The sequence below is a fragment of the Zootoca vivipara genome, chromosome 4 (genome assembly GCF_965207765.1).
Source record: "Zootoca vivipara chromosome 4, rZooViv2.hap1.1, whole genome shotgun sequence".
Classification (NCBI taxonomy): domain Eukaryota; kingdom Metazoa; phylum Chordata; class Lepidosauria; order Squamata; family Lacertidae; genus Zootoca; species Zootoca vivipara.
In genome coordinates this window covers 62,968,163-62,995,565 of record NC_142587.1, presented here as the reverse complement: position 1 = coordinate 62,995,565, position 27,403 = coordinate 62,968,163, and the positions used below count along the sequence as shown (strand labels likewise).

Below are 27,403 nucleotides of genomic sequence, written 5' to 3'. Positions count from 1 at the left end.
AGTTTCCATTATAAATCTCCTTTTTTTGGAAAGGTTTATAACTTCTCGTTCTATTTGTAGCTCACAAATACCCTCTTAACTTCTTTCCCTCTCTCTGTCTCTCTTTCTCTTGCTGTGTTCCTGCCCACTGAGGGTTATCAGTTAGGCTTGAAATGGGTTTTTCTGAAGTTATCAGGAATTGTTGAATTTTTGGATGTCATCACCTTTACAATACATGATCATCAGACAAAGTCAACTGTGTTTTTCTGCCAAGCAGACTGCGATTGGCAGAAGAAGAAGAAGAAGAAGAAGAAGAAGAAGAAGAAGAAGAAGAAGAAGAAGAGTAGTAGTAGTAGTAGTAGTTTGGATTTGATATCCCATTTTATCATTGCGTGTCGAGGTCCCCAAACCACCCCTCAAATAATTCACACCAAAGACAGAATTTTTGTTTTGGGTTTTTGGCACAAATTTGGCCACAACTTTCTTAAAATACAAAATATGTGAGTGGTTGCGTAGGCATTGGTTCACCAACTGTCCCCTAAGGACAGAACTAACCTTAAGTCAGCAAGGGGAAACCCTACAGGGAGAGACAGGGAGCCAGGTGTGCTAGCCCTCCCCTCTCCCTTCAGGCTCCCAGGGGCTCTCACGCGGCCCTGGCCCCCGACCGGGGGTTACGGACATTGCATATTGAGCCCCTGTATTCCTGAACGGAATTTTCCCTACACACAGGCATTAACTTGAGGGGCTAACACAGTCAACATATACCCTCATACAGCAAACCAAATAACCAATGCCTAACCGCCAATCTTACAAGTTGTGACCATTTGCTATGCAGTAGGCAAAAACCACATGGCACCAGCCAATAAGCCAAATGGAAAAATTCCTACCGGGCCCCTGGCCAAGCAGATGACCCCATGATAGGCACAGCAAGCTCAACACAGAGGCCTAAACATAGGGAGGGAGGGCGGGTGATCCAAAGTACGCTGCCAAAGAGGAGGAATAAACCACGTGCCTGCCTTTTATACCCCTGGCTGTCCTTCTGAAATTGAAACATGCTTCCCCCCCCAACAACAGCCTGGGTCCAATCAGAACGGTGGCCAACTCATAGCCCCTCCCCTGCAACTCTGGGGTAGTTTTGCTAGGCCCCCACCGCAACACATGCTCTCCATGAAGGAGAACCCGCACTACCCGAAGGAGTCTCAACTCAAAGCGGCTAACATTCTCCTTTCCCTTCCTCCCCCACAACAAACACTCTGTGAGGTGAGTGGGGCTGAGAGACTTCAAAGAAGTGTGACTAGCCCAAGGTCACCCAGCAGCTGCATGTAAAGGAGTGGAGACGCGAACCCGGTTCCCCAGATTACAAGTCTACCACTCTTAACCACTACACCACACTGGCAGCAGGTTGGTCTCCCTCCTGACAATGTTCTTGGGCAGGGCCGACCCAGCCATTAGGTGAGGTGACGCCCATGCCTCAGGCGGCAGAAGTCCCAAGACACTCTTGCCCTCCATGGGGTGGAGAAGTGGCACTAACATTGGCGAGATCTTACTGGAAATCAGTGATGCAGGCGGTGGCAGCAGCAGGGCAAGGTGGCACTTCCCATTTTGCCTCAAATGGTGAAACAAATTGTGCCAAAATGACCCTGTTCTTAGGTAACGCTGGAAGTGCCCTGGTCAGGAGGGAGGTAAATGCTTGGTTAGGCAACCACCCCAGAACTAGCAGTAGAAAGTATTATAAGCTTAATTTTCCTGAAGGTGTCTCTGCCTCAGAGAGACAGACGTCTTCCTTCTTCAGGAAGAAGTGGCACAAAGAAGGGGGTGCCCCCAATCCCCCCCCCACAGGAAGGCGACCTTTAAATGTCCATCTTCTGAGTTCCAGAAGGTCCCCTTTCCCCCCTTTCTCTCCCCAGTCCAACCCACCTTCTTCAGTTCTAATCAATTTCTTTCCTCTATTCAGTACTTTCCAGGTACTTATACAAATTTGAACTAAATCACACAGTTGAACTATGGAGTTCATTTCCACAAGGGGCAGTGACAACCACCAGATAAGATGGCTTTAGAAGAGGATTAGACAAATTCATAAGACTATCCACAGCTACTAGCCATGACTGCTGATGTCTCACTGTCAGAGGCAGTGCACTTCTGAACACCACTTGCTGGGAACTGGTGGTGTGGAAAGTGTTGTGGTGCTCAGGTTCTGATGGCAGGTGTCCCATAGGCATCTCATTGACCACTGTGAGAACAGGATGTTGGACTAGAAGGGCCTTTGACCTGATGCAGCAGAGCATCTCCTGCGTTCTTATAAGATTCCAATCTAAATTACAGAGAAAACAAACCACTGATACCCAGAGGTGGAGCTAGCTGCTCCGGCACGCGGAGCGGCACACATGCTGCGCACCAGGGGGTGGGGCTAGCAGCCCGCAGCGAGCGGTGAGTGTCCCAGGGGGCGGGGGGCGATGTCACCCACTCAGGGATGACACACCCAGGGAGGACCGCCCCCTTCCTCCGACACTGCTGATATCTGGTATGGTATCATTCAAATGTATGTACTAATTTAGCATGGCCAGTTTGCACAGCCCTGGAGGTTCTTCTACCGCAAAGTACTCGTCTGTTTCATAGATCTTTCCACAGAGATGTAGGAAATTTTGAATGTAAACAATGGCTTTGAGGGTCTGGAAGGAGATGAGTGTCAGCTAACGGGGACTTTGAATAGATGTGTGGTAAGAATTCACCTCTACAACACCTTGTTCGCTAACCAGGTGAGGAGCAACCACATTTTGAATAAACCACAGAACCAGGGAAACTGTTTTCAAGTACAGTGGTACCTCTACTTACGAATTTAATGCGTTCCGAACACACATGTGTAAGTCGAAAAAAATTGTAAGTCGAATCCCATAGGAATGCATTGGGAGAAAAAATTCGTAAGTCAAAGCAACCCTATCTAAAAATTCGTAAGTAGAAAAAATCCTATCTAAACCGCATCCAAGATGGCGGACGGAGCTCCATTTGTAAGTGGAAAAATTCATAAGTAGAGTTATTTGTAAGTAGAGGTACCACTGTAACAAAGTGCAGTGCCAAGTGCAGTGGTGGTTGTTTTCTGCAGGGGAGAGTGTGGATTTAGGTTATCAATCAGTCTTACCAACAGGCTAAAAAACAGTTTCTATCCGTGGGCTGTTAGGCTGCTGAATGGAAAAATAATATAGTGCAACTATAGGGGTTGGTATGTTGTGCGACAAGCACACAGAGTGCAATGAGATTGAGTGTTTTGGGGGGGAGAGGCTCGGTTAATTTCATTGTACACAGGTTGTACATTGACAATAAAGGTATTATTATTATTATTATTATTATTATTATTATTATTATTATTATTATTATAGAACTGTCATGGCTCCCCCAGATCCAAATTCACTAACACATTTCTGTAGCTACTTTTGTAGAAAGAAAAATACATGGGGAGTTCAAATTATTTCTCTCCCACATAGTATTTCATTTGATGCAGAGAAATGCTAGGCTATTTGAAGGAATTACAGAGAACCTTTGTACCTGTGTAGTTACCATTGATTTCATGGGTTTGTGATGAGTGTGCATCCCCCCCTCCTCTTCTCGAATCGTTTCTGTTTCTCTTTGAAGCTCTTGGCTTCAATTCTGAATTCCGTACTTGCGTAGCTCAGGCTCAGCAATGGCATTTGGGTCTCAACAGCTGATCATCAGACAGCTTTAGAATCAGTGCTACAAAATAGTTCAGAGTGGGGTGGCATTCCACATTAGAAGGAGCATAGGAAAATCCATGGCAAAGTAGGTCAACACATGGGCAGGACCCCCAGTTCAGCCCACAAATCAAACAGCCAATTCCAAGTTGCTTCTAATAAAAGATTTAAGAAGGTTTAAGGTGGCCCCACAAACAAATCTTCATTCTCCATCAAAAACAAAGCCATGCTATGCGCTTTCCCCAGTAATATTATTATGTAGGTTCCTTATCCAGGCTTCAGTAAGTGGCTGGAAGTAGGGAAGCAGAAAGAAGGTCCAGTTCTTTCTTTCGCTCTGCGAGAGTGAACACGAACCCTGGATTCCCCCCTTCCCTCAGATCTCATAGATCTCTCTGCTGCCACCTTAAATGAAGAGAATGCAGCCCGGTAGCAATGGATTGGGTTTGAATTTTGCTTTGCTTTTTGAAATAATATGAGAACTGAAACAGAGCCATTCTTCAAAAGTCACACTTATCTGAATTTTGCAATGCAGTTCTCCAACCAACTAATGTTTTAAAATATGCTTTATATTGGGTCAAATTGTGCCTAAAATGAACATCTTTGTAAAAATAACATACAAAAATGCATTCCATCATGAGAAAATGCTTGCAAAAAGGAGTGCACCGGTCAAAACTGCATACAAAAATGTGATTATTAGGGGGGGAAAAATATGTGCACTAAGGATTTGAAGAATTTTGAAGAGGATTTTAAAAACGGAAACCCACAAACTGGTGCAGAAATAATGAGAAATGTGAGAAACTGAGAGAACCAACATTTACAGAGCCTTCCATCCCTAGCCAACCGTCTGGAATAATCTGAAGTTGGACTGGACACTGGGCAGAGCCTCTCTGGAAGGAGTTACAGTGCTGGGAGTACCAGCTCCCAAATGTCAGTGTCTGTCCTTGAATTCTTCATGTGAAGCAGAATGGTCAGCACAGCAGTTGAGGTGTCGGGGCTCACCTTGCTTCCCAGTGTTGTGCATCAGTGCTGCTTAACGAGTGGAGGGAAAGGCAGTGGCGAGTTCAGAGTGGTGTGGTCGCCCTATTGGGTGTACTGGATTGGCTCCACCTCTGTGTACCAGGTCATCTCCAAGTCACATCCCAGAGTGGAGATATGTATATCCTCTGCATCATTTCCATTTTTGAAAAGGAATAGCTGTACAAGTCTCATAAAGGCCTAGGGTATTGCAACCAATTCTAGGCCAAGGGGGAGGTACCTGTGGCCCACAAGTTGTTGCTGGACTGCAATTCCCATCAACAACAGTAAGTGTGGCTAATGGCCAGGGATGATGGGAGCAGATACCTAGAGGACCACAGATTCTCCATTAGGAGTGCTATATGTGGATTTTTAGGCACTGGGTTAATAGGCACTTTGTTGGTGAGCTGATTGTCCCCAGATTGTCTTGGTTTATAGTCCAATTCTATAAATCTCCCTATGCTCAACAGAGCTTCCTCCCTATGTTAGCATTGCACCCCTGGAGACATTTTGGACATATGTAAGATTCACAGTACTTAGCTTGGGAAAGGGAGAAAGGGAACATCACTAACAAAAGTGCAGAGTGAAGAAAGAGAGAGGGAAGAATCAGACTGCAGTCTGATTCTTGAAAGAAGCATTGCGCTTTAAAAACAAAACCAAACCAGTGATGTTGCTTGTGGGCAAAGGGTTTTACTATGTTGCGTTCAGTGGTGCTGTCTTGAACTAAGACAACTGAAGATCCTTTGTCCCTTGTGAAGACAGGCCACCGATCAAAGCAACAGGGTGTAAACTTTACAGAACTAGCATATTCCAAGCATCAGGATGAGGTCTGGCTCTGCCTATACCTTTTTAAAATGGTTGTTGATAGCAGATGTGTTTGTGCAGCACACTTGATCTTCACAAAATCCCCGTGCACAGGGGCTGGAGTCAAAGATGCTGTAGGACTAGCATGGGCTGCACATTTGCACCACAACTTTCTGTCTGACGTCCATGCTAGGGTGTTCCAGTGGGGAAGGCACACATGTTTTAGGGAGTGTCTGCCTGAGTGTTACAAACAGGAGTGCGACTCACGCAGGAACACAAATACTTCCAGTATCGAATCTGCATATCTTTCAATATCTTCTGTTGAATCCAAAGTTGGGTGAGCAGACCACTCAAGCAAAGGACTTTCCTGTCACTTTCTCAACCTTTCACCTTGCAAAAAGCCAATTTGGGGGACTTTCCTGATACACTAGACTAGAGGACTGCAGTGAGAGGAGATAATGGTTAAAAATCTCACATGAGTGGAAAAAGTCACCCTTCCTTAGCAGTCACTTCCACCACAGCCCATGCTGTTCAGGATGTTCCCGCAACCCGATGGTGAGGCTTTTGGGTGGATATAATAAAGGACAGGAAAGACCCATGGTTGTCTTCTGCTGTCTATCTTTGGGTCTAGCCTGATATGTCAATGAGCCTGTGCTTGGGATATACCTTATAATTATACTGCTAGGTTTTCCAATTCATTTCTGCTTGTATGCTATGAAATGCCAGAGCTGTTTAGCAAAATGGAAGAAAGGTTTGACGACATGGTCTCTGGACATAGGGATTTTTACCATAATAAATTGCTGAGTTAATGCAGAAAACTAACCAGGCTAACTTGCTGGAATTTCCTCCTACCAAATACAAGGCCCTTCTAGTAGTTGCAATTTTTGAAGGTCAGAATATGGGGCCACAATTCAACCACTGTGTAAAGCTTTATTATGTAGTGTTTTAAATTTCCCCACCTTGGCTTTGTTGAGAGCAGACACAAATCAGAGAAGTTATAGTCCAAACTTTATTAGGACAAAACAAAGCATAGTTTTGAAACTTCTTTAAAAGAGAACATGCATCTTCCCACCCTCCTTCTTGAAATATGGAGAAATCAGGGGCCATAAGGGAAGCAAATATTAATTAAGCATGGGATTTTGATTCTCATCCACCCTTCTATCACAAATACATCATTGCCCTTGTTCTCTTTGCCCAATATAAGTTGGTGGGGTGCAACATTAATTCAGTAAACACATGTTTTTGAAAGGGCAGCAGAACACATTACTATTTGGGAACTAGATCCTCCTGAAAGAGGATGACAAAAATTCCCTTCTCTGAGTTTTGTGATAAACAAACTTATCCCCCTGTTCCTGGGTGTCATCTGAGCAGTCTACAAGGTTAGTGGTGTTTGCTATCTTGAGCATCTAGTCTAAACTGTAAGGTGGTGGTGTGGGTTGGAACTGAGTATTTTTCTAGTTTCTTTAAGAATATGTTACAGGTAGGTAGCCGTGTTGGTCTGAGTCGAAGCAAAAAAAAAAAATCCTTCAGTAGCACCTTAAAGACCAACTAAGTTTTTATTTTGGTATGAGCTTTCGTGTGCATGCACACTTCTTCAGATCTGAAGAAGTGTGCATGCACACGAAAGCTCATACCAAAATAAAAACTTAGTTGGTCTTTAAGGTGCTACTGAAGGAATTTTTTTATTTTAAGAATACGGTAAGTGTCACCATGCTTGACACTCCGTCACTAGATAATATTCCCACTCTTAAGAGGTCACGTGATGGCAAAGTTGATGTGAACTTGCAAGACAGTGAAGGTTTTGCATGAGTGAATCATGTTACAGGTCTTGTGAGGCTCCTCGGGGGCCTTTGGCGTCCCAAGTGTATCAAACTGGTCCTGGTCACACATGGAGCATGAAGACCAGACCCAACCACTCCAGGAAACCCAGGAGAAGCTATAAGGAAACATATCATTCTAATTAACTCATGAGAAGTTAATTTCCTGTAGCTCTGATTAGATTTTCATCAGTGCTAGAGGCTCTAGAAATTGCTTGGGTCCGATTCCTGACCGCTGCACCTGTAAGATGGGTGCCTTACGATTCCCTTGCCCTCCTTCTCCAGCTGCCAAAACTATGTGGCTTTCCTAGTTCTCATCTGCTTCTGCCAGTGCTCCCTGCTCAGCTAACTGAGTACAGAAATGGTTTAGAGCTCTCTAGAAATGATGTTGAAATTCTGGTGGCATCTGTGTGAAGGTCTGCCAGAGGACAACCTTCTGTTTGAAGGGCTGTCTGGTCCAAGCAGTGGAGGTTGGTTCATTAGGGCAAATGGGCGTAGCCTTCATATATCCTGTCCAGGGGGCGATCCTTCCTGTCAGCTTCCTCCTTCTTAGGCTCAGTGTTGCCCTTGTATAACTCAGCAGGGAGGAGCATGGGGACAATACTAGAATTAGTTGACCCTGCCTGTCCTTGGCTCTGGCTCCACCTACTGAGGGGCTCCCTGCCTTCCACCCTACCATTTTCAATGTTGACCCACCACCACCACCACTGGATCCAAGTCCAGTTTAAAGCTAAAAAACTAAAAGAAGGAAGAGCAGTCGCCTTGAAGGTAGCTGTGATAGTTAACATTTGAACAGAAGACCGAGCAGGCACACAGACTTCCCCACTAAGGTGAGATGTAGCTCTGGTCCACACTTCTGTTTGTCCTGCCACTTTTCCCCAAGGAAACCCACTCTTTACCACTGAATTGGAGCAAACATCAATTGGGTTTTCTGCAGATTGACGTTTGCTCCAATTCAGTGGTGAAGAGCGGGTTTTTCTCAAGGAAGGTGGCAGGGCAAATGGAAAATTGCTTGGACCAGTGTCTAGATAGCATGAGAAAACCTCTTGGACCTGTGCTTCCTAGGCATGGGACAATCAGAAGTGTGGATGAACCCAAAGTGTACTACTCCCAATTAAAGGAATCCGTTCTAAATTTGCATCTTTCTATAAATTAACGTACACAAATTTTACGCGAATTCACATCCCCTTGGCTCCTGTTTCTTGGTGAAATATTTCCTCTCCTTTGTGCATACAAGAGGCCATTCTAGTTAGAATGGTCCTCTTAACCCTTGCATTCTCTACTTTTGATCCCGAGTGTAATCCATAGCTGCCAAGTTATCCCTTTTTTACAGGGATTTTCCCTTATGCTGAATAGGCTTCCTCGCGAGAAAAGTGAAAACTTGGCAGCTATGGTGTAATCTTGCCTGATCATTTTTTTAAAAAACAAACAAACACACACATCACCGCTAAATTTAAAATTAAGAATGGATTAAAAAGAGTACAAAATTTTTAAAACTACAAAATATGAATGTGCTTCCCCACACCGGGTTGCTCCTCATTAAAGTATTATTTCTCATTATTAGAAATAAAGCATTATTTCTTCATGTTTCTCATTGAAGTATTATTTTCCATGGGAAATATTGTTTCCATTGAGTAAATATTTCTGTTGAAACAACTCTAATAAGTCTATTCAGTTACTGCCATACAGAGCTACTAGTCTTTATCTAGGAGGCTATTCAAATTCGAAAGTAGTTATATACAGACATATCAAAAATTCAAGTAGAATTCATTGCACATTTACTTGGCATAAGTAGGGCAAGCTGGAATAGTATGTGGGGGTCCAGTGGAAAGATGAGAAGGAAAGACCACTTTATTTGTCACTTTTCCAGGAAAAGGGAAGCTGCCCCATGGCGTGCTTGCAAAATGTCTGAAAATGATGCTAGAAGAGAAGTGGAGAAGTGGAGGAACAGAAGCTCATAGTCATCAGGTCAGTGCTGCATATAAGAAACCAGCCTCATCTGGGAAGTCAAGGTTTAGCTCAGCAAGTCAGTGTCTCTGTTTTATTTGAGAGGAGAGAAATGGATGTCACAATCAATGGCACCTCCCTATTAAGTAGCAGAGGTCTGCTAGTTTAACGATTTGTCCAAAATAGCAACTGAAGCCACTGCAAATTGAAATGATCATAAATCCAATCAAAAAATCCAGGGATTTATAGTGATATAGGGGTTTATGAAAGAGCTTGGGACTTCCACTAAAGATGTCACCTTCTCGGTAGTGGCGCCCGCCCTGTGGAACGCCCTCCCATCAGATGTCAAGGAAATAAACAACTATCTGACTTTTAGAAGACATCTGAAGGCAGCCCTGTTTAAAGTTTTATTCTGTTTTTAGTGTTTTGTTGGGAGCCGCCCAGAGTGGCTGGGGAAACCCAGCCAGATGGGCGGGGTATAAATAATAAAATTATTGTTTTTATTATTATCACTCCTGCATTCTTTGGAAAAATCAGAATGATTATACTGGTTTAAGTGTAGAGTGATATCCACTCAAAGTATACATCAGCTTCCGTCCTTTCTCTAGTAACCAAAGCTTATTTTAGTATTTGTTTTGAAATAGATCTCCTTTCTGACTGTATGTCAACAAACTCAAATAATCAAATAAGCTTTGAAATAAAGTTTTTGCAATATGCCAGGCCATTCACTTAATGAGCTGAACTGGCTGATTGGATCCCAGACTGTCAGGGTTTCAAAATCTACACTGCAAGTTTTTCTCACATCAGAGAGTCTTCCCTTCCTGTTGCCCCCACAGGTCATCAGAGACAATTCACACAGAGAGGTCATCAGAGCGAGCCTTACTGCTGGCGCGGCTGGTTTTGCTGAGCCTACGTTTGTCGTGGAAGTAGCCATTTGGAACCATTGTGGGTGTGGTGCTATTGGCGACCTCAGAAGTCTGAGAATAGTTAACTTGGATAAATGGAGCTTCCCTGTCTGCGTCGTCTTGGTTGTGAACCCTCTCCGTTGCAAAATTGGCAGTGTTCTGCTGAGAGGCCATTTTGTTGCTGAAGGGACTGATAAATTTTCCACCAGGGTTGGCTAAACACTGATTAAAATCTGGAGGAGGGGTACAGCTCTGGGTCATCTTCGCTTGGGGGTCTGTTTCCAGTTTGCCGGCGACTAGGCTGGGGCTGCGTTTGTAAGAATAGGAGAACTTCTGCTTGGCTTTCTTCCATCCCAAGTGATATAGTTCAGCCAGGCTTAAGAACAGGGAGACTGCTGCTACGGCCAGCATGAAAATGATAAAGATGTTCTTCTCAGTCGGCCGAGAGACGTAGCAGTTGACTGGGTGGGGGCAGGGCTTCCGTTGACAGATATAGAGCGTCTCAAGGAAGATTCCATACAGCATATACTGCCCAATGATGAATGCTACCTCCATGGTGGTACGGATTAAAATGCTGCAGACGTAGGTGTTCAACAAAGTGCCTTGAAGAATGATCCTTCCACTTGGCTCATCCCAGCAGGACAGCTCCGCCTTCTCAGGTGGTTGGTACTCCTGCTGGTGGAAAGAATCTCCCTTGCTCTGAATTGCTGCTGACGCTTCTTTGGCCTCCTTTAGCTTCCTCTTTTCCTCCATGCGCACGGTGTGCATTGCATGTCCCATGTACAGCAGGGAAGGGGTGGAAACAAAGATGATCTGAAGGACCCAGTACCTGATGTGGGAGATGGGGAAAGCTTTGTCATAGCAGACGTTCTCACAACCCGGTTGCCGGGTGTCACACATGAAGTCGGACTGTTCATCTCCCCATGAAGACTCTGCGGCTGTGCCCAGGACAAGCATCCGAAAGATAAAGAGAACGGTCAGCCAGACTTTCCCCACCACTGTGGAATGCTTGTGGACTTCCTCGAGGAATTCTCCTAAAAAGCTCCAGTCACCCATTTTGGCTCAGAGACTGGCCTCTGAGAGAGAGAGAGAGAGAGAGAGAGAGAGAGAGAGAGAGAGAGAGAGAGAGAGAGAGAGAGAGAAGAGAGAGAGAGAGAGAGTCTTACTGATATAATCTTATTTATGCATAAAAGTATTTCTGTACTTCCATATCATCTCATACCAGGGTGGTGTACAATGTTATAACATATACCACTGTTATGTACTGAGCTGAATCCTAGAATAGGATCCAAAATGCAGCAGTCTGATTGGTTCACAGGAGCCACCCAATCCAGCTCCAGGTGGAAGTGAATCAGCAACCTGATTGGCCTGCAGGAGCAGTCAATCAGGCTGCTGGCAGAAGTGAATCCGCAACCAGATTGGCCTGCAGAAGCAGCCAATCAGGCTGCTGGCAGAAGTAAATCTGCAACCTGATTGGCCCACAGGTGCAGCCCTGAAGTAGCCAATCACGCAAGGCCCATTGTGTAAATAATGTATATAAGCAGACGTTTTGGGAAAAGAGCCATTCTTCTTCTCTTCTTCTCCTTTGCTACTACTAGCTGAATAAAGAGCATGAAATTCATTCTCGACTCCGAGTGTATTTCAAACACCATTTTAAAAAATGCAAATGCAATGGAAGAGAAATAATTCCCATTAAATAGTACTGCCTTTGTAGATAGAGTGGCATTTGAAAGGCTCCAAAACTGCCACAAAAGCAACTGTGCAAGCAGATAAAGGCAACTTTTTTTGTAGATAAAGCATTATACCACTTCATTATAGTATATTGAAGTAGGATGACTAAGTCAAAGTACTTCTGGAAAGTTGAAAAATGTGTCACTTGGTCTCAGCATCACCAATTCATATTTTGCCCCACTATGTTATTTTAGTTGTTTAATCTAGCAAAGAAATTAACAATATAATAATCCTAAACACATCTACTTAGAAATAAGTCACATTGAATCCAGGGTGGGGGGTAGGGGAAGTATTCCCAAAGAAAGTAGACAGTGGAGTGCAGCCTAAAGCTTGCAGTTCTCCTTTTTTTTAATACATCAAAGCACCTCTGTAAGCATATCACAAGTACTCTCAGTCAGCCACCTTGCATGGGATCACTCGTGCCTAAGTCTTTGGTCATAAACCCATGCCTGTCTACTCTGTGCGATGACCTCATTTAACCTAGTAGCCAAACTCTCCAGTGTTTCCATTCACCACACCTCTACTTACATATCTATTTCCTTTCCTCAAAACAGTCTCATTGTAAGTTGGGCAGCAGAACACAACTTTGAGTGAGTGAATGCTGTTCATTTGAGAGCGGGTGTCTACACATCTGGATGTTGCGGTCGACATCCCTATGGCACTCTTTCTTTGAGATCACCCAGCTATAATAACCTTTTGTTACCTTCTTTCAGAGGAGGGAAGTTTTCCCTTCCTTGTTTTCATGGCCATAACTTCCTTTCGCTTGCGGTATCACATGCGCTGAATGAGAGGGAAGACAGAGACACCGTACTCCATTACTCTTTGCTCCAGACAAAGCAGCGTTCTTGACAAGCAAAGAATAGTGAAGCAGTTTAAAGAACTCCCTGTTACGAGGTGGGCAGGCCATTTCACCCATGTAAGCTTCTGCTTCAGAGGACTCTCTTTGTATGAAATTCTGTTATTTGCTGCGGGGAAGCCAAGAATCCTTCACTTAAAACACACACACACACACACACACACACACACACCTTGGAGGCCTAGCTAAAATTGGATCTGCAGGGATATAAATAGCAGACCTCAACAGCTAGCACTATGTTTTCCCACAAGGAAAGTGACCAAAGACTGTTAGCTCTGCAGAAGAGGGTTAGTTGGTTAAATGTATATTTTTTTTAATGCATGGCCGTTTCCCTACCATATGGTACATGGAAGTCTGTTGGCTGGTGCAAATTTGAATGAAAATCTGTATGGCCAATATAAGTTTGGGAAACTTGACTTTTGAGGTTTGATCTCAGTGTACGTTGGACCCTTTCCACATAGATCTCTACTAGGAAATGAAATCCCCTTGCAATGGGGAAAAGGGCCTATTTGAGTTTGCCTTCAGGACCTTCTCTGTAAAATGCTTCTTGTGGTGGGTGCTGAAGTTGTGATGGGTGAAAATAAGATATTATAATATTCACTGCACAAAAGCTAAGCTTGAAGCTAAGCCCATCTAGTATGGATATTTTTTAACAAGGATGTCTGTTCAAAAGGAAAACATGGATGCTGTTTGTTTTTGGTGCCATTTAGATGTCATAGCAGTGGCTTTGGAATAGTTTTTCCATAGCTTCATCCCATGGTGTGGTTGTAACATTTAACAGTATGGCACCGTGTAATCGGGGCCAATTGTGTTGGTTCCTGATTCTGGTTCAGCTACGATCATATATGAAGGACTTTCACAAATGGCCCCACCTATGCAGTGTTGAGCTTTTAAACATTATGACAACCATTCTCACCCTTTGGTCCCCATATGTTGTTGGACTACAACTCCCATCATCCCTAGCTAGCAGGACCAGCGGTCAGGGATGATAGGACTTGTAGTCCAACAACATATGGGGACCCAAGGTTGAAAAAGGCTGCATTATGGCCACACTGTGGGATGAACCTCATGGAAGAATAACTTCATATTTGGAAGTTAAGTGGATAACTACCACTGAAAGGGCTTTTGCTGCATTGGGGCCCATGCTAGAAATTTCTCCCAAGGCAACTTTGCCTAGTGCGCCTTTGAACTTTAAAGTATCAAGCAAAGGTTTCTCCAGTGTGAAATTGTTTTTGTAAGTGCCTTGAGAGCTTCTGCCCCAAAGTGGGACATAAATCTCTCAAATACATTTCAATTAAAATAAAAAGGGAATCCCAGGGATGACTTACAGCAGGGCAATCTAAAATCAACGCAGCATTCAACATTATGTTGCTGCTTTTTTATAACTGTACCAAATAAACGAGATACTTAATAATAATTAATCCAGAACTCACACTACAAAGGTAAAGGGAGAGGGGGGAAAAGACACTAGTTGTCTCTGAGATGCTCTGAAATTTCAGAGTCTTCTGGCTCATTATCATTCTGGCCATAAGAGTCTCTGTTGTTTTGCTACACATTGCCCTCTGAAACCACACAGATTATTGTAAGACAATTGAATTGGAAAGTATACTCCAAAAGCGTCCCTCCATGTTTGTGAATGCTGTGAATATACTGAGTTGAAGGACTGCAAAGCAAAGGAAAATACTAAGTGGCCTTATCATACCTTGGGTGTGAGTGTGCTGAACGCTGCTGCGCAGATGGGCGTTTTACTTCGTATCTTTATCAGTGAGTTCAAAGCTGACTGAACTGGCATGTAACAAAGCATGTAAATCTTACGTCTGGTACTAAATTGGGAGGTGTTGGATACACCAGCGAGGACAGCCAAATAATACGGATGAACCTAGGAAGATTAAGAAATACTGTATTGACATAGTTTGAGTGCGGTGGAAAGAGAAGACTACAGCTTCATTTTTCAGGCTGTATTGTGGTGCAGTCAGTAAAAGGGAGATTGCTTTTATCTGTGCATTTAAGGAGACGCAGGGTAAAAAATGACAGGGAACAACATGATTAAATGCCTCATAGCAAAAACTTAGCATGGTACTGGTCTAAATAAGGACATCATACAGCTTTCTCAGCATTACGTGGAACATCTGAATTTTGCACAGATGCATCACAAGCTGTATTTCTTGAATTCCACGGTGCTTCGCTCCACTTTTTACTCTACCCCCTTCTAGTCTCTTTTCATGTACATGTGTGTATGTATGTGTGTGTGAGAGAGAATATCTAACTGCAGATAACACTCCATGCATCACAGTGGGCTTTAGTTCACAAAAGCTTCTGCCATAACTTCTGTGTGAGTTTTTAAGGCACCATGTGTTCGCTGGCTTGCAGCTGAATCAATGGTGTTTATTATTATTTTTACTAGAACCTCAAGATTCATCAATTGGAGCTCATGGTTTGGGTGCAAAACAGTGGCTCAAGAGGCCAGGTAAATTACCTATGAGTGCAATGGCCTGTATATACGTAAGCACAAATCTAGTTAACTACAGATCAGGGATTCTAACTACGGTACCTAATTTAGGTTGGGGTAGGTAAAGTATTGTAACTTGTGACTGGGAGACAGGAAATCCTTACATTGCAAATTATCCAGTAATCTACCAACAGATCCTGGTCTTCCTTTCTCCCATACCTGGTCTAGTAGACAAATGGACAGATGTTTCTTACTGACATGTGACAATATGTCCACATTCTAACCTCCATACAAATTAGCTAGAAAGGGGAAACAACAGTTTGTCTACTGACAGAAATGCGAGGGGCTGAATTTTTTAATTTTTATGGGAGCAAATTAATCAAACACATTTTTGAGCAGTTTTGTTTTTCAGTAGATTTAAATATTTAAATATTCAGTATTTAAATATCGGGGCTTTTTATTTTTTAAAGTCTCCTTTGAAAAGGAGGGGAAATCAATTTACGTACTGCTTTTTCTTTTTGTGTGTGTTTTGATTCTCTGATGAGATCTTTTGGTCTGTTCTTGACCCCCACTGCGCATGTAACTGCTCATCCGTTCTATTTCTTTCAAGCGTCGTGATGGCACAAAGGAGACAAGGACAGCAGAGGAGGGTATGTGAAATCAACCTACAGGCCAAAGAGAAAGGAGCTGGGAGAGGAATGATTGCCTATGCTGGTATGTTTCTGATTCCTTCCAACCGCGTACTGACATTCCCAAGGGCAAAGTACAGGGATAAAATGAAATGTATGTGATAAAAATAATGCATAACTTGCTTGCAACAGTGAGAATACTTTGCATAGTTCCCAAGAGACTGTGGGTTCAGACTCTCACCATTCTGAACTCTGAACCCTTAGGAATTGTCTCACCATAGGAAAATCCGGAGAGGAGACCCAGGGGCAGCTGAGACTGTTCAATTTGGTGTCTGATTGGTTTTATATAGAGAGCATCAACCAGAATTGATGGAGCTTTGCTAATATACGGACTGCTACAAAGAGGAGCCATGTCGTATTATTTGTGCTAGAACCATAACCAAGGAAATAAACAACTATCTGATTTTCCAAAGACATCTGAAAGCAGCCCTGTATAGGGAAGTTTAAAACGTTTGATGTCTTACTGTGTTTTAATTTGTTGGAAGCTGCCTCAAGTGACTGGGGCAACCCTGCCAGATGGGCTGCATCACCACCACCACCACCACCATATTTGGACAGGCAAACATACTCTGCTGCTGCTGCAGCCTCTGCTGCAATGTAAAATGTTGAGTACCAAGCATGAAATAGCCTGATCAAGCATGTGCAGTTGAGAGCCAGTGTGGTGTAGTGTTTAGAGTGCTGGACTGGGACCTGGGGGACCAGGGTTTGAATCCCCACTCATCCATGAAACTCACTGGGTGAGCTTGGGCCAGTCACTCAATCTCAGCCTAACCTACCTCACAGGGTTGTTGTGAAGAGAAAATGAGGAGGAGAAGTATGCAGGCCACCTTGAGCTCAATGGAGGGAAGGTGGGGTATAAATGTACTAATAAACAAGGAAGCAAGAAGCAAGCAAGCAAGCAAACAAACAAACAAACACCTTCCATGTGCTGGTTAGGGTTTTGTACAAGGGCTGAGGGGAAAGAATTCAAATACTCAATGCCATACAGCAATCGTGAGCGTACCACTACTGTAACTATACCTAATGTAATTCACAGAACAAGTCTAGTACTTGTGGTCTGTTAATTGGAATGAAATTGTACACATTCCAAGTGAAAGCACAAGTTTGTGGTGGTAGCATTTGGGGATCAATCCTGATGGAATGGTACTTTTTATTTTCCCTGACTGAACGGCTGAGGGTAAAGAGGGCCTCGATTTTTCCAGAGACCTAACATTCATGGACTGACATGCAAATATCTACACATATATACATTAAATAGGAGTGGGATAATATAACACACACACACACACACACACACACACCAGATATCTAGTTTCACATGGGACATGCACTACATAATCATCATATGGTAATTTTTTGGCAGAAATAATAGAGTAATTCCAAACAAAAAAGAAATTAAAAAGTGGGAAATCAAAAGAGCTGTTTCAGCTGAATTCAGATCATGGGCAAGTTGGCTGGTTTTGCACGGCTTGCCTCTAGTAATAACCACTTCAAAAGAATAACAATGCAATTGTACTTGGTGGTCTAACAATGCCCCCCCCCAATCAGCTTGGTCCAAGAACATTTGGTTTCTCTGGTCCATTCATCTTCCCATAACACCCTGACTGTGATGAGGCCAACTCCAGCATTCTTATAACTTAAGTAAAGAAGAAACTTCTGTTAGCAAGACCACTCATCTGTCTCTAACCATAGGTAGCCCTTGATCTCTAATTCTATGCACATGTTCTTCTAAGTCCCATTAAATAAAGTAGGACACACATAGTCTCAAGTCAAAATGCCTCGGAAGAGTCTGGTTTCTAGAGGTTATGGCAATTAGAAGGAAGCTCTTCTCCTGTCTTCTACTTCCAAATCATGTGACTTTTTTGGTTCCCCTCCCAAAAATTAGTGTATGTGCAAACTTCATCACTACCACCAAAAGAAATTCTTTTTATATAATATTGTTATTAGTTTTCAATTACAGTCCATTAATAGCCTCATTTTTAAAAAAACCAATTTATAATGCAATTATTAATACCAATAGTTCAAATACCGAATTATATAATTTAGCTAAAGTGCCCCCCCCCCCGCATGCTAGATTTGATGGTTTGATGATTTTATTTATTTCTTATTAATTTCAATTACATTCGTAATAATTTTATTCACTTCATAAATAATAAAGGATGGGGATGAGTCAACTCTAAGTCTCCATCATAGATCTTTTCCTTTCCCGGTGGTGAATTTGCAAGGATAATTACTCTCAAGCATCCTTGTTTTTCCTTCGCCAACAATCTCCCACTGTCTTGGAGGCTGCCTCTGTTAAGTCAGAACAGACCTGGAAGCCGCCCCTAAAATATTCTTATTTAGATCAGGCTGTTTAGAAGCACACTTACCTGGGAGTAAGCTCTAGTGAATGCAACGGAACTGCTTCTGAGTAGAGTATGTATAAGATAGTGCTGTCAATTTTACTATGCAAGTAATGAAGAGCAAATATTCTCCAAAATGTGCACATACAAAAAAGAAACAACGTAAAGCTTCCAACTATATCTAGCAAGAAGAATCCAGCCATGTGACAGCAAAGCTCATCTCTAGTGGTTATAGGTTTCTGCAGTTATCAGATAGCCTTCTCAGCAACAAGAATCCGTTTAAATCAAACTCTTTTTAGGCATTAAAGCTTTCTGTGGTTATTAGATATCAGTGTTATATGAAAAAGCTCAGTGTTATAGGAAAGCACAAACAGGTTACTGTTTAGAAGATAATAAAAACTAACAAGGACAACATTCATAAGGACATGAGCTTTCTCACATTAGATGGACACTATTAAACAAAGAAAAATACTCCAAAAGAATATAAAATCTGGACCAATCTAAATAACTTAGCACATGTCATCCTTTTTCTGTAAACGGAGAGAAGGCGGCTGCCTCATTTCATTATGCTTCCAGATTTCTGATGGTTCTTACTATTGCTTGTTTTAAATTTAAAGAAAGCCAGTTCCAAATTCTTACTCCCTGAGCTTCCCGCAGTTTGTCACATTGACCATTTTACTCACCTGAATGGCCTCTTGTCTTTAAACAACTCTTCGTTCTGTTACTTCGTATGGAATGGAGTCCTTGGACTTTTTAAGCATCTTCCCACCACTTTCTCTTTCCTCCTTTCCTCCACCTGTGGTTTCTCACACCCCCTTTGTATCTCCTTCCTATGTATACCCACTTCCCTCCTCACCCTTTGTCTTTCTCACCCCTACCCTAGTCACCGTTCTAGAAAAAGGAGTCATTTTATAGGTTCCCTCCACCCCTTGTCCGCTTTCCTCCGAGGTCTTCCCCTTGTCTCTGCAGGCCTGCGATGCTGACTGTTGCTCTTCTCACTTGTCAGGAGAGACAAGTGCTGCACACCAAGCGCTCTTCAAATAACAGGTCACTATCAAGCTTTCCTTGAAATTCAGAAACAGTGATGCCCCTTCTGCAACCAGAGCTCTCTGAAGGCAGTTTTACCCGCTCAAGAAGGGAAAGGGTTAGGGTGGAGGGGTGGAGGCAGGCTGTCCTTTGTTGATTCTGGAAAGCACAACCAATCAAAGCATAATTCCTAATGTTCTGAGATTCCCTTATTCTGACAAGAATACTTTCCAGAAAGCCTGGTTGGCGGGGTGGGGGAGCAGAGGAAATATGCATGTACATAAAGCAACATTTGTGCATGGGTCAAAAGTTAAAAATAGAAGGAGCGGGTTCCGGACCGTGTTTGCAACACAAACAGCCTGTTGAGAAGAACGTAGAGAGTGACCCAGCATCAATATCAAAACTTCAGAAGAGAGCAAGAGCTTTGCTACAGATGATAGTGGCTACTGAGGGATGTTACCTGTAGTAAACAGGTTTTACTTAGGGTGTGTGTGCTAGGCTTGGTGTGTGCTAGGAAGAGTGAACCACACACTCTCCCAACCCTCCCCCAAACCTGACAGGATAGAGAGCCTGGAGAGACAGAGAATTTCTATAGACCACAGCAACTTCCCCTCTCTGACCCTCAAGTCTGGCCTGATGCTATACCATGTACACAGGTGGGCACAGCTGGGTGAGACCAGCTCCACCCTCTTCATCCACCCAGGTATCAGTGATACAAGCCAGATTGGCCTCCTCATCCACAATCATAGATAAAGAAGGTATTTATATGGTAGCTTCCAACAGTGAGATATGCATAAAGTGGCTCACAACATAATACATTGGTGTATTATTGAATGCAAAACAGTGAAAGGGGGAGGTTGGGGGAAGAAAGCAATAGTGTGAAACAGCCAGTTGTAGCTACATTAGCCATGCATCTCAATTGGCACTCCTCAACTTTGAACCTGTGCGCTGCCTTCTCTTGGAATTGCAACACTGAATTTTTTTTAACGATCTTCACTTCAACTATGTCTGACATTATGAAATTGCACTCAGGTTCTTACACACCTTACACAAATCAGTCAATGTGATGCTATGTGCTTAAAAGGTGTGTGTGTGTGTGTGTGTGTGTGTGTGTGTGTGTGTGTGTGTGTGTAAAGGGTGCCTGTGTCATAGAATGGTGAAAAAGTATCTTTAGCCAATATGCAGAAAAAGATTGGAATATCTTTCTCTTGCTGTGGTTTGTTTGTGTGATTTGGAATGGGGAATATTACCCTTTCCCTACCTGTCAGTTTCCTGCTCCAAATCTCTCCCCAAGCATCTTTTACTCCCAAAACTCCAAGTCTGTGTTTATACTTGGGGACCCCATTGCAGAGGCTAATGGGGAACAGTTTGGAATGGGGAAAACAGTGGGTTATAAAAGAGTTAAGCACCCTCTCCACTTTTTGATCAGCTTCAATTTGGCTAGAGAAAGCTAACTTTCTTGTGAAGCTCTCCTCTACTCCATATCTATTGTTAACAAACATTTATATGGAACGTGCAGTTTGTCTCTTTGCGGCAAGGAAAGAAATGCATTGTCTCAAGGAGGATGTCTTTTACAAATGCAAATAATACTTAAATATGCATTTGATTTTTAGGCTCAGAGAAGAACCTGTGGAGTCATGACACATGTTTATTCAAAAGACCATGTATAATGCAAGAGTATGAGCTCTTTTTGACTTGCAGATAAAGACAGAGCAACAAAGCAATGCATGGATATCCATTGCATTATTCTACACATTTAGTTTGATGGACTGGCCCAGACCATTCAGTCATTGCTAGAGGGAGAGAGAAAGCCCAAAACTGTAATGGATTTTATGATGATGTGATGACAGCAAGGAGGAGACAAGTCAGGTACAGATTGCCTAAACTGTGGTGATGTCACGTAATATGTACAAACATTCTATCCGTCTTGGGGAAAGTTCACAGTAATAGCTTGCAGCTTCAGTTTGGCTGGAGAAAGCTCTCGTCCATCCTAGGGCAGGGCAGGAGGGCCTAGGCGGGGAGATTGCAGTCTGGAAAGCTGAATGTGCAGAGTTTTCAGGAGGCAGATGGGCTAAGGAGTAGACAGTAAGCCTAGGGGCCAGATGGGGCTGAGCTGAAGAAGGGAAGGAACTGAACTGAAAAAGAAGAACCTCAGAAGAGAGTAGGTGGGAGAAGATGAAGTCTGCAAAAAAGTCAGGGAACTGGGGAAGCAACTGTAGAAAAACATTCCAAGGCCTAAATATAGAAAGAGCTATGGGGAGGGCAGGGGGAGATGGAGGGAAGGGAGAGATGAATATGCTGGCCAGGCTCTGTAATGTAGAGAACACATATATATCTTGGAGAATGGCAGTGGTAGAGCATCTTACATGCAGAAAGCATCAGGTTCAATCCCTGGCATTGCCAGGAAAGGCTGGGAGAGTTTTGTACCTGAAACCCTAAAGAGCTACTGCCAATTAGTGTATTATTTATATATTTCATTAAAAAATTATACACTGCTTGATTGTAAAAACAACAACAACCACCTCAAAGCGGTTTAGCGTAGATTGACCAAGAAACTTCATACTGTTTCTTACTATTTGTTCAAAAGGGAGGTCTCTGGAACCTCTGAAAACAGGATTATTATACAAAGAGAGCTCTCAGGATTTTTGAAAAGACATAATTGGAACTTCCCTTACGTGCTGCCATTTGTGACAGACTGATAATACCGCACAACAAGAAATACATTGCACTTTCCATTAGTGCTCAAAACTCTTCCTTCTATACGTTACTTTAGCATTCCCTACAACAGCTCTGTAAGGCAGGCAAGTATTATTACGCCCATATTAGAGATGGAAAGATGAGGAGGTTGAGAATGAGGACCGAACTACAGGTGTGCCAGTGTTGCTATTCATGCAGTTGCTTCATTCACAAATAAAACAGGGCTGTCTTCCTTTTCACAGAAAATATATCATGCAGGAGAGGGATGTCTGTTGCTCCATATTTCTACCTTTCTGAAGAGTAAGCTATGAATGGAAGAAAGTGGCTGGTGCAGTGAACTAAGGGAAGGGAAAGTGTGAAGAAAGGGTATTCACTACCCATCTCCTTTGGGGAAGAGCCATAGCTCAGTGGTGGGTCACATGTTTTGCATGTGTAAGGTTCAAGGTTCAATCCCTGGCATCTCCAGGAAAGGCCGAAACCATGGAAAGCCATCGCTAACTGGTCTATGGACAGTGCTGAGCTAGAAGGGGAGTGGGTGGCGCTGTGGTCTAAACCACTGAGCCTCTTGGGCTTGCTGATCAGAAGGTCGGCAGTTCCAATTTGTGTGAAGGGGTGAGCTCCCGTTGCTCTGTCCCAGCTACTGCCAACCTAGCAGTTCAAAAGCACCTCAAAGTGCAAATAGATAAATAGGTAATGCTGCAGCAGGAGGGTAAATGGCATTTCCATACACTCTGGATTCCGCTATGGTGTTCTGTTGCACCAGAAGTGGTTTAGTCATGCTGGACACATGACCTGGAAAGCTGTCTGTGGACGAATGCTGGCTCCCTTGCCCTGAAAGCGCCGCAACCCCATAGTCGCCTTTGACTGGACTTAACCATCCAGGGGTCCTTTCCATTCCCTTTTACCTAACTGAACTATATGGGCCAATGATCAGTCTTAGTGTAAGGCAACTTCTTATATTCTACTGTTAAAGGAAGACAATATCTACAATATCTATTTTCCAATATACAGAATTTGCCTTTTTCCCAGTTTGTGCACACAAAGTTAACATTGCCATTGAGCTTTTCTCTATGACTTCAAGGTCTGGTTCCTAGTCAGTCACCGCCAGTTCAGAACCGATGAGCACCTACCTAAAATTAAGATTTATTTCCAGCTAGTATTCCTTATGCACAGAAATGGAAAGATGAAGAAGTAAGCAAAGTGATGGGCTATGCTGAATCGGCAAAGTTAAGAGCTTAAAATAAGAGAACTGCTTTATGGAAGAATGGAAACCTTTCCCAGACTATTTAAAGAAATATTACAATAGGGTGAATTTGTGAGCATTTGAACTATGAACAACAGAAAGAATGAGAGAGTATTGTATTATGGTTATGATATAAAAGAAGGAAGATAAGGTGCAGCAAAAAGGTAGAGGTTTTAAAAATGGGATGGGAAGTTGATAAAACAAAAGAAAAAATATTACCGTATTGGCCTGAATATAAGCTGCACCTGCAAATAAGCTGCACCTTTATAAAAATTCAGCGGTTTGGGGGAGGCTTGGGAGTGGTGGGTGGGCAGCGCAGTTGCCCCGCGCTCCCGGGTTGCTCTTTGGGCGGGCGGGCGGGCGGGCGGGCGGGGGAGAGCCACACCGCTTTGCCGGTGGAATAAGGTCACAAATATAAGCCACACTTAAACTTTTCACGATTGGAATTTGGAGAAAGTGAGGCTCATATATGGGCCAATACGGTATGTGATGGAATTTTATGTGAAAATTGTGTAAATCAGAGAGAGAGTGAGAGATTTATATCCCCCCTGACATGCATCACTTTGTGATCATTTGACTACCATTCACTCAGTTTGGATAGGCTCGATAACATGCTGTCTCTACATACTGAAAATGAACTTTGTTCATTGCTGAGGACTGCAGTAGCTATGAGGTTATCCCCATTTGGAAAACACAAACTATCTCTGGCCTTCTCTAACCCTCAGACTGGGTAGTTCAGGATCAGCCTTAACTTCTCCAAGGGATTTCCCACTGGATAGCTTAGCTGACCTGAACAGCTGAGAGAACTGAGAAGTGGGGAGTCTTGCTAAAACGAACAAATTAAGGTGATAATATTGTGCACAAAGGGCTTGCCTTTCCATGTGCTTGCATGCATAATTCTTTCTTGTTTCTTCATCCATTCAGCTGAGGTTAGAAGCCAGGAAGAAGTACAGATTTTTATTTTTTAAAAAGAAAATAAACCCACTCGAAAATGTATTTTAGCATGAAAGGATTACAGTTTAAGGACAAGCTCTGTAAGACAGATGTAAACACAAAGACTACGAGTCTGAAAGCATTAAAATTAATAATAATTTATTATTTATACCCCGCCCATCTGGCTGAGTCTCCCCAGCCACTCGGTGGCTCCCAGTTGAATATTAAAACAATACAGCATTAAATATTAAAAGCTTCCCTAAACAGGGCTGCCTTCAGATGTCTTTTATAATTAGGATAGCTGCTTATTTCCTTGACATCTCATGGAAGGGCATTCCACAGGGCGGGTGCTGCTACTGAGAAGGCCCTCTGTCTGGTTCCCTGTAACCTCACAATGAGGGAACCGCCAGAAGGCCCTTGGCGCTAGATCTTAGTGTCCGGGCTGAACGGTGGGAGTGGAGACGCTCCTTCAGGTATACAAGACCAAGGCCATTTAGGGCTTTAAAGGTCAACACAAACACTTTGAATTGTGCTCGGAAACGTACTGGGAGCCACTGTAGATCTCTCAGGACCGGTGTTATGTGGTCCCGGCAGCCGCTCCCAGTCACCAGTCTAGCTGCCGCATTCTGGATTAGTTGCAGTTTCCGGGTCACCTTCAAAGGTAGCCCCACGTCGAGCGCATTGCAGTAATTCAAGCGGGAGATAACCAGAGCATGTACCACTCTGGTGAGACAGTTCGCCAGCAGGTAGGGTCTCAGGCTGCGTACCAGATGGAGCTGATAGACAGCTGCCCTGGACACAGAATTAACCTGTGCCTCCATGGACAGCTGTGATTCAAAATGACTCCCAGGCTGCTCACCTGGTCCTTCAGGGGTACATTTACCCCAATCAGGACCAGGGAGTCCTCCACACCTGCCTGCCTCCTGTCTCCCACCAACAGTACTTCTGTCTTGTCAGGATTCAACCTCAATCCGTTAACTGCCATCCATCCTCCAACTGCCTCCAGTTATTCAACTGTACAGAGATTTTTCTTTTTTTTAATGTGAATTTTGATTGCCTTTCCTTCACAGCTCTCAGCTCTGACTTAACAAATGTCAAAATCTGGGAAATACTCAAAATTTTAATTTGACCTGAAATGGTGACATCTGAAATTCAGAAATGAAATATGAGATCACCATTCAATTTTCAGGAGTATGCTCGATTTAATTAATGAATACCATGAAAATAAAGTTTCTATATTCTGCTGCATATGACCTATGCTATCATCTATTGATTGCCACAGCATGTCCAGTGTCATATTTAACACTGATTTAATGTCGGCTGCTGCATTTCAGATGCTGTCAAGTGACAACAGCTTTTGCACATCAGCCATCAAATCTTGAAAGAATGCTAACTACTGCTGCACGTCAACTGTCACAGATTGTCCACTTATGTGCATTGAACCTTAAGCAGCATTTTAATTTCATTTTATGCTTATACTCCAGTAACTGTCTGAGGAATTTGATTCTAATAGAGATAATAGAAGCATTCCTTTGCATAGATCACTTCTGGAGATTAAATCCTATAACTTTAGATTCGTGGTCGTTATCTTCATATTATTCTCCACTTATATACCTTATCAGCCTTCCTCTCCCACAGCCACAAGAAATCAAGGCAATCAGTCCACTCAGAGGTACAACTAGTAAAAGGGGAAATGTGACCATCCTATTTGCATAATGGGTAAGAAACAGAAAATCTAGTTTGCAAAGTGGCAAACCAAAGGAAATTATCTTTCCTAAAGAAAGGACTTCCCTGATGTGAACTTTGTATTAGCTATTGCTAAAAATGTCAGTACTTGCACATTCTTTATGCTTCCCCCCCCCCCTGTTATCCACCAACATTCATTCAGTTAAAGCTGCAATTTAGTGAATGTAAACTTCACTAAATGCATTGTGACTTACTACCAAGTCAGGGAAGAATTCCTTTCTCCCCACCATCCCAGAGCAGAAAGTGTGATTTGGGATGATGTGTGATTTGTGCAGCACATCATCTTCAATCAATAAAATCTGCTCAAACCTGATTAAACAAAAGAATTTCAGTGTAAGAAAAAAAGAACCTACAAAATATATTCTCTCCCCCTCATTTTATCAGATTCTTGATAGACACGGGTAGGGGCACAAAAATAGACGGATGAAGAGGTTTCTACTACCGCAATAATTTAGCTTTGGGGTTGATTTTTGGACTTGCAGGAACATACCTTCTCTGCTTGTATATCCAGGAGGGATCCTTGTCTGATGGAGGACTCTTCAGATTGGATAAACAAATCTCAGAAGATTGTCAGAGCAGCACGTCTTCTTATCAGGCAGCTGGCAGGAGGTTCCCAAAAAACCTGAAGGAAGCAGGCTGTAGGGTCTCCTAGCTTCTGAGTGCTGTGTGACATGCCCCAGCAGCTGTCGGGCTCCTATAGAGTCATCGTGGTGGATTGGGATATAAATGTGGTCCCAAGAAGGCTTTATTGTAAGCAGTGACTTGGCTCTAGCCGAGCACTTCCTCTGCCTCCCGGCATCTCTATTTTTAATGAAGGAATCTGGGGCTATCGCAAAGGAAGTCAAATTGTTTTAGGAAAACAATAGCAAAGTAACTAAATGTTTATTGGTTTCCTCCCCTGGGGTCTGGGATAGAGTTGTCAATTGGACTGAAAAGATGGACGTACTGTTTGTTTAAAAGACTTAATTCACTGGACCAAATCAATCTTGCTTATGTCATTTTTTTTTTCAAAGCGCGAGATCGTAGACTGATATGGAAGTGAAGCAGCAGCTTAAAAGTGCAAGTAAGATTTGATCGTTAAGCTTGGGTATGCTTTTTAGAGTTTATGGTTATGAAAGGATTGGCTTGTATCCAACAAAGTTGTTCCATTAGCGCATGGACTTCTGCCTGTGGAACTGGACTTCTTCTCCCTCTCCTGCTCCAGGGGGTTGGGGGAACCACCCCCCAAAAGGTTGGGGGTATGTTGGAGAGCAAAGGGAGAGGAGAAGAAGAAGAAGTCCTGTTGTGCAGGGAGAAGTCCTTATGCCAATGTGATGACTTCATAGCAGCCAACCTGTTGCCTCTAGATCTAAGTGTCCAATTCTCCCTAATACAGTGGTACCTCGGGTTAATAACTTAATTCGTTCTGGAGGTCTGTTCTTAACCTGAAACTGTTCTTAACCTGAGGTACCACTTTAGCTAATGGGGCCTCCTGCTGCTGCCGCACGGTTTCTGTTCTCATCCTGAGATAAAGTTCTTAAC

General features: G+C 43.1%; 1 protein-coding gene across 5 annotated transcripts; it reads right to left on the bottom strand.

Moving 5' to 3' along the window:
• Positions 1-6,496: 6,496 nt before the first annotated feature.
• Positions 6,497-26,653, bottom strand: GJA5 (gap junction protein alpha 5). Of its 5 annotated transcripts, none has more exons than XM_088668008.1 (3): positions 26,373-26,653; positions 14,460-14,636; positions 6,497-11,246 (listed from the first exon to the last, which is right to left on the bottom strand). In XM_088668008.1, exon 3 carries the CDS (start codon positions 11,224-11,226, stop codon positions 10,117-10,119), a length of 1,110 nt encoding a protein of 369 aa, XP_088524134.1. In that variant the 5' UTR covers positions 11,227-11,246; positions 14,460-14,636; positions 26,373-26,653; the 3' UTR covers positions 6,497-10,116. The 5 variants fall into 5 exon arrangements, with proteins under 5 accessions (XP_088524134.1, XP_088524132.1, XP_088524133.1 ...); XM_088668006.1 differs by lacking the exon at positions 14,460-14,636 and adding an exon at positions 12,605-12,681 and having other exon boundaries at positions 26,373-26,652; XM_088668007.1 differs by lacking the exon at positions 26,373-26,653 and adding an exon at positions 18,921-19,429.
• Positions 26,654-27,403: the final 750 nt, after the last annotated feature.

Coding starts and splice junctions, on each gene's coding strand:
- GJA5 (XM_088668008.1), bottom strand. CDS start 11,226: ATGGGTGACTGGAGCTTTTTAGGAGAATTCCTCGAGGAAGTCCACAAG.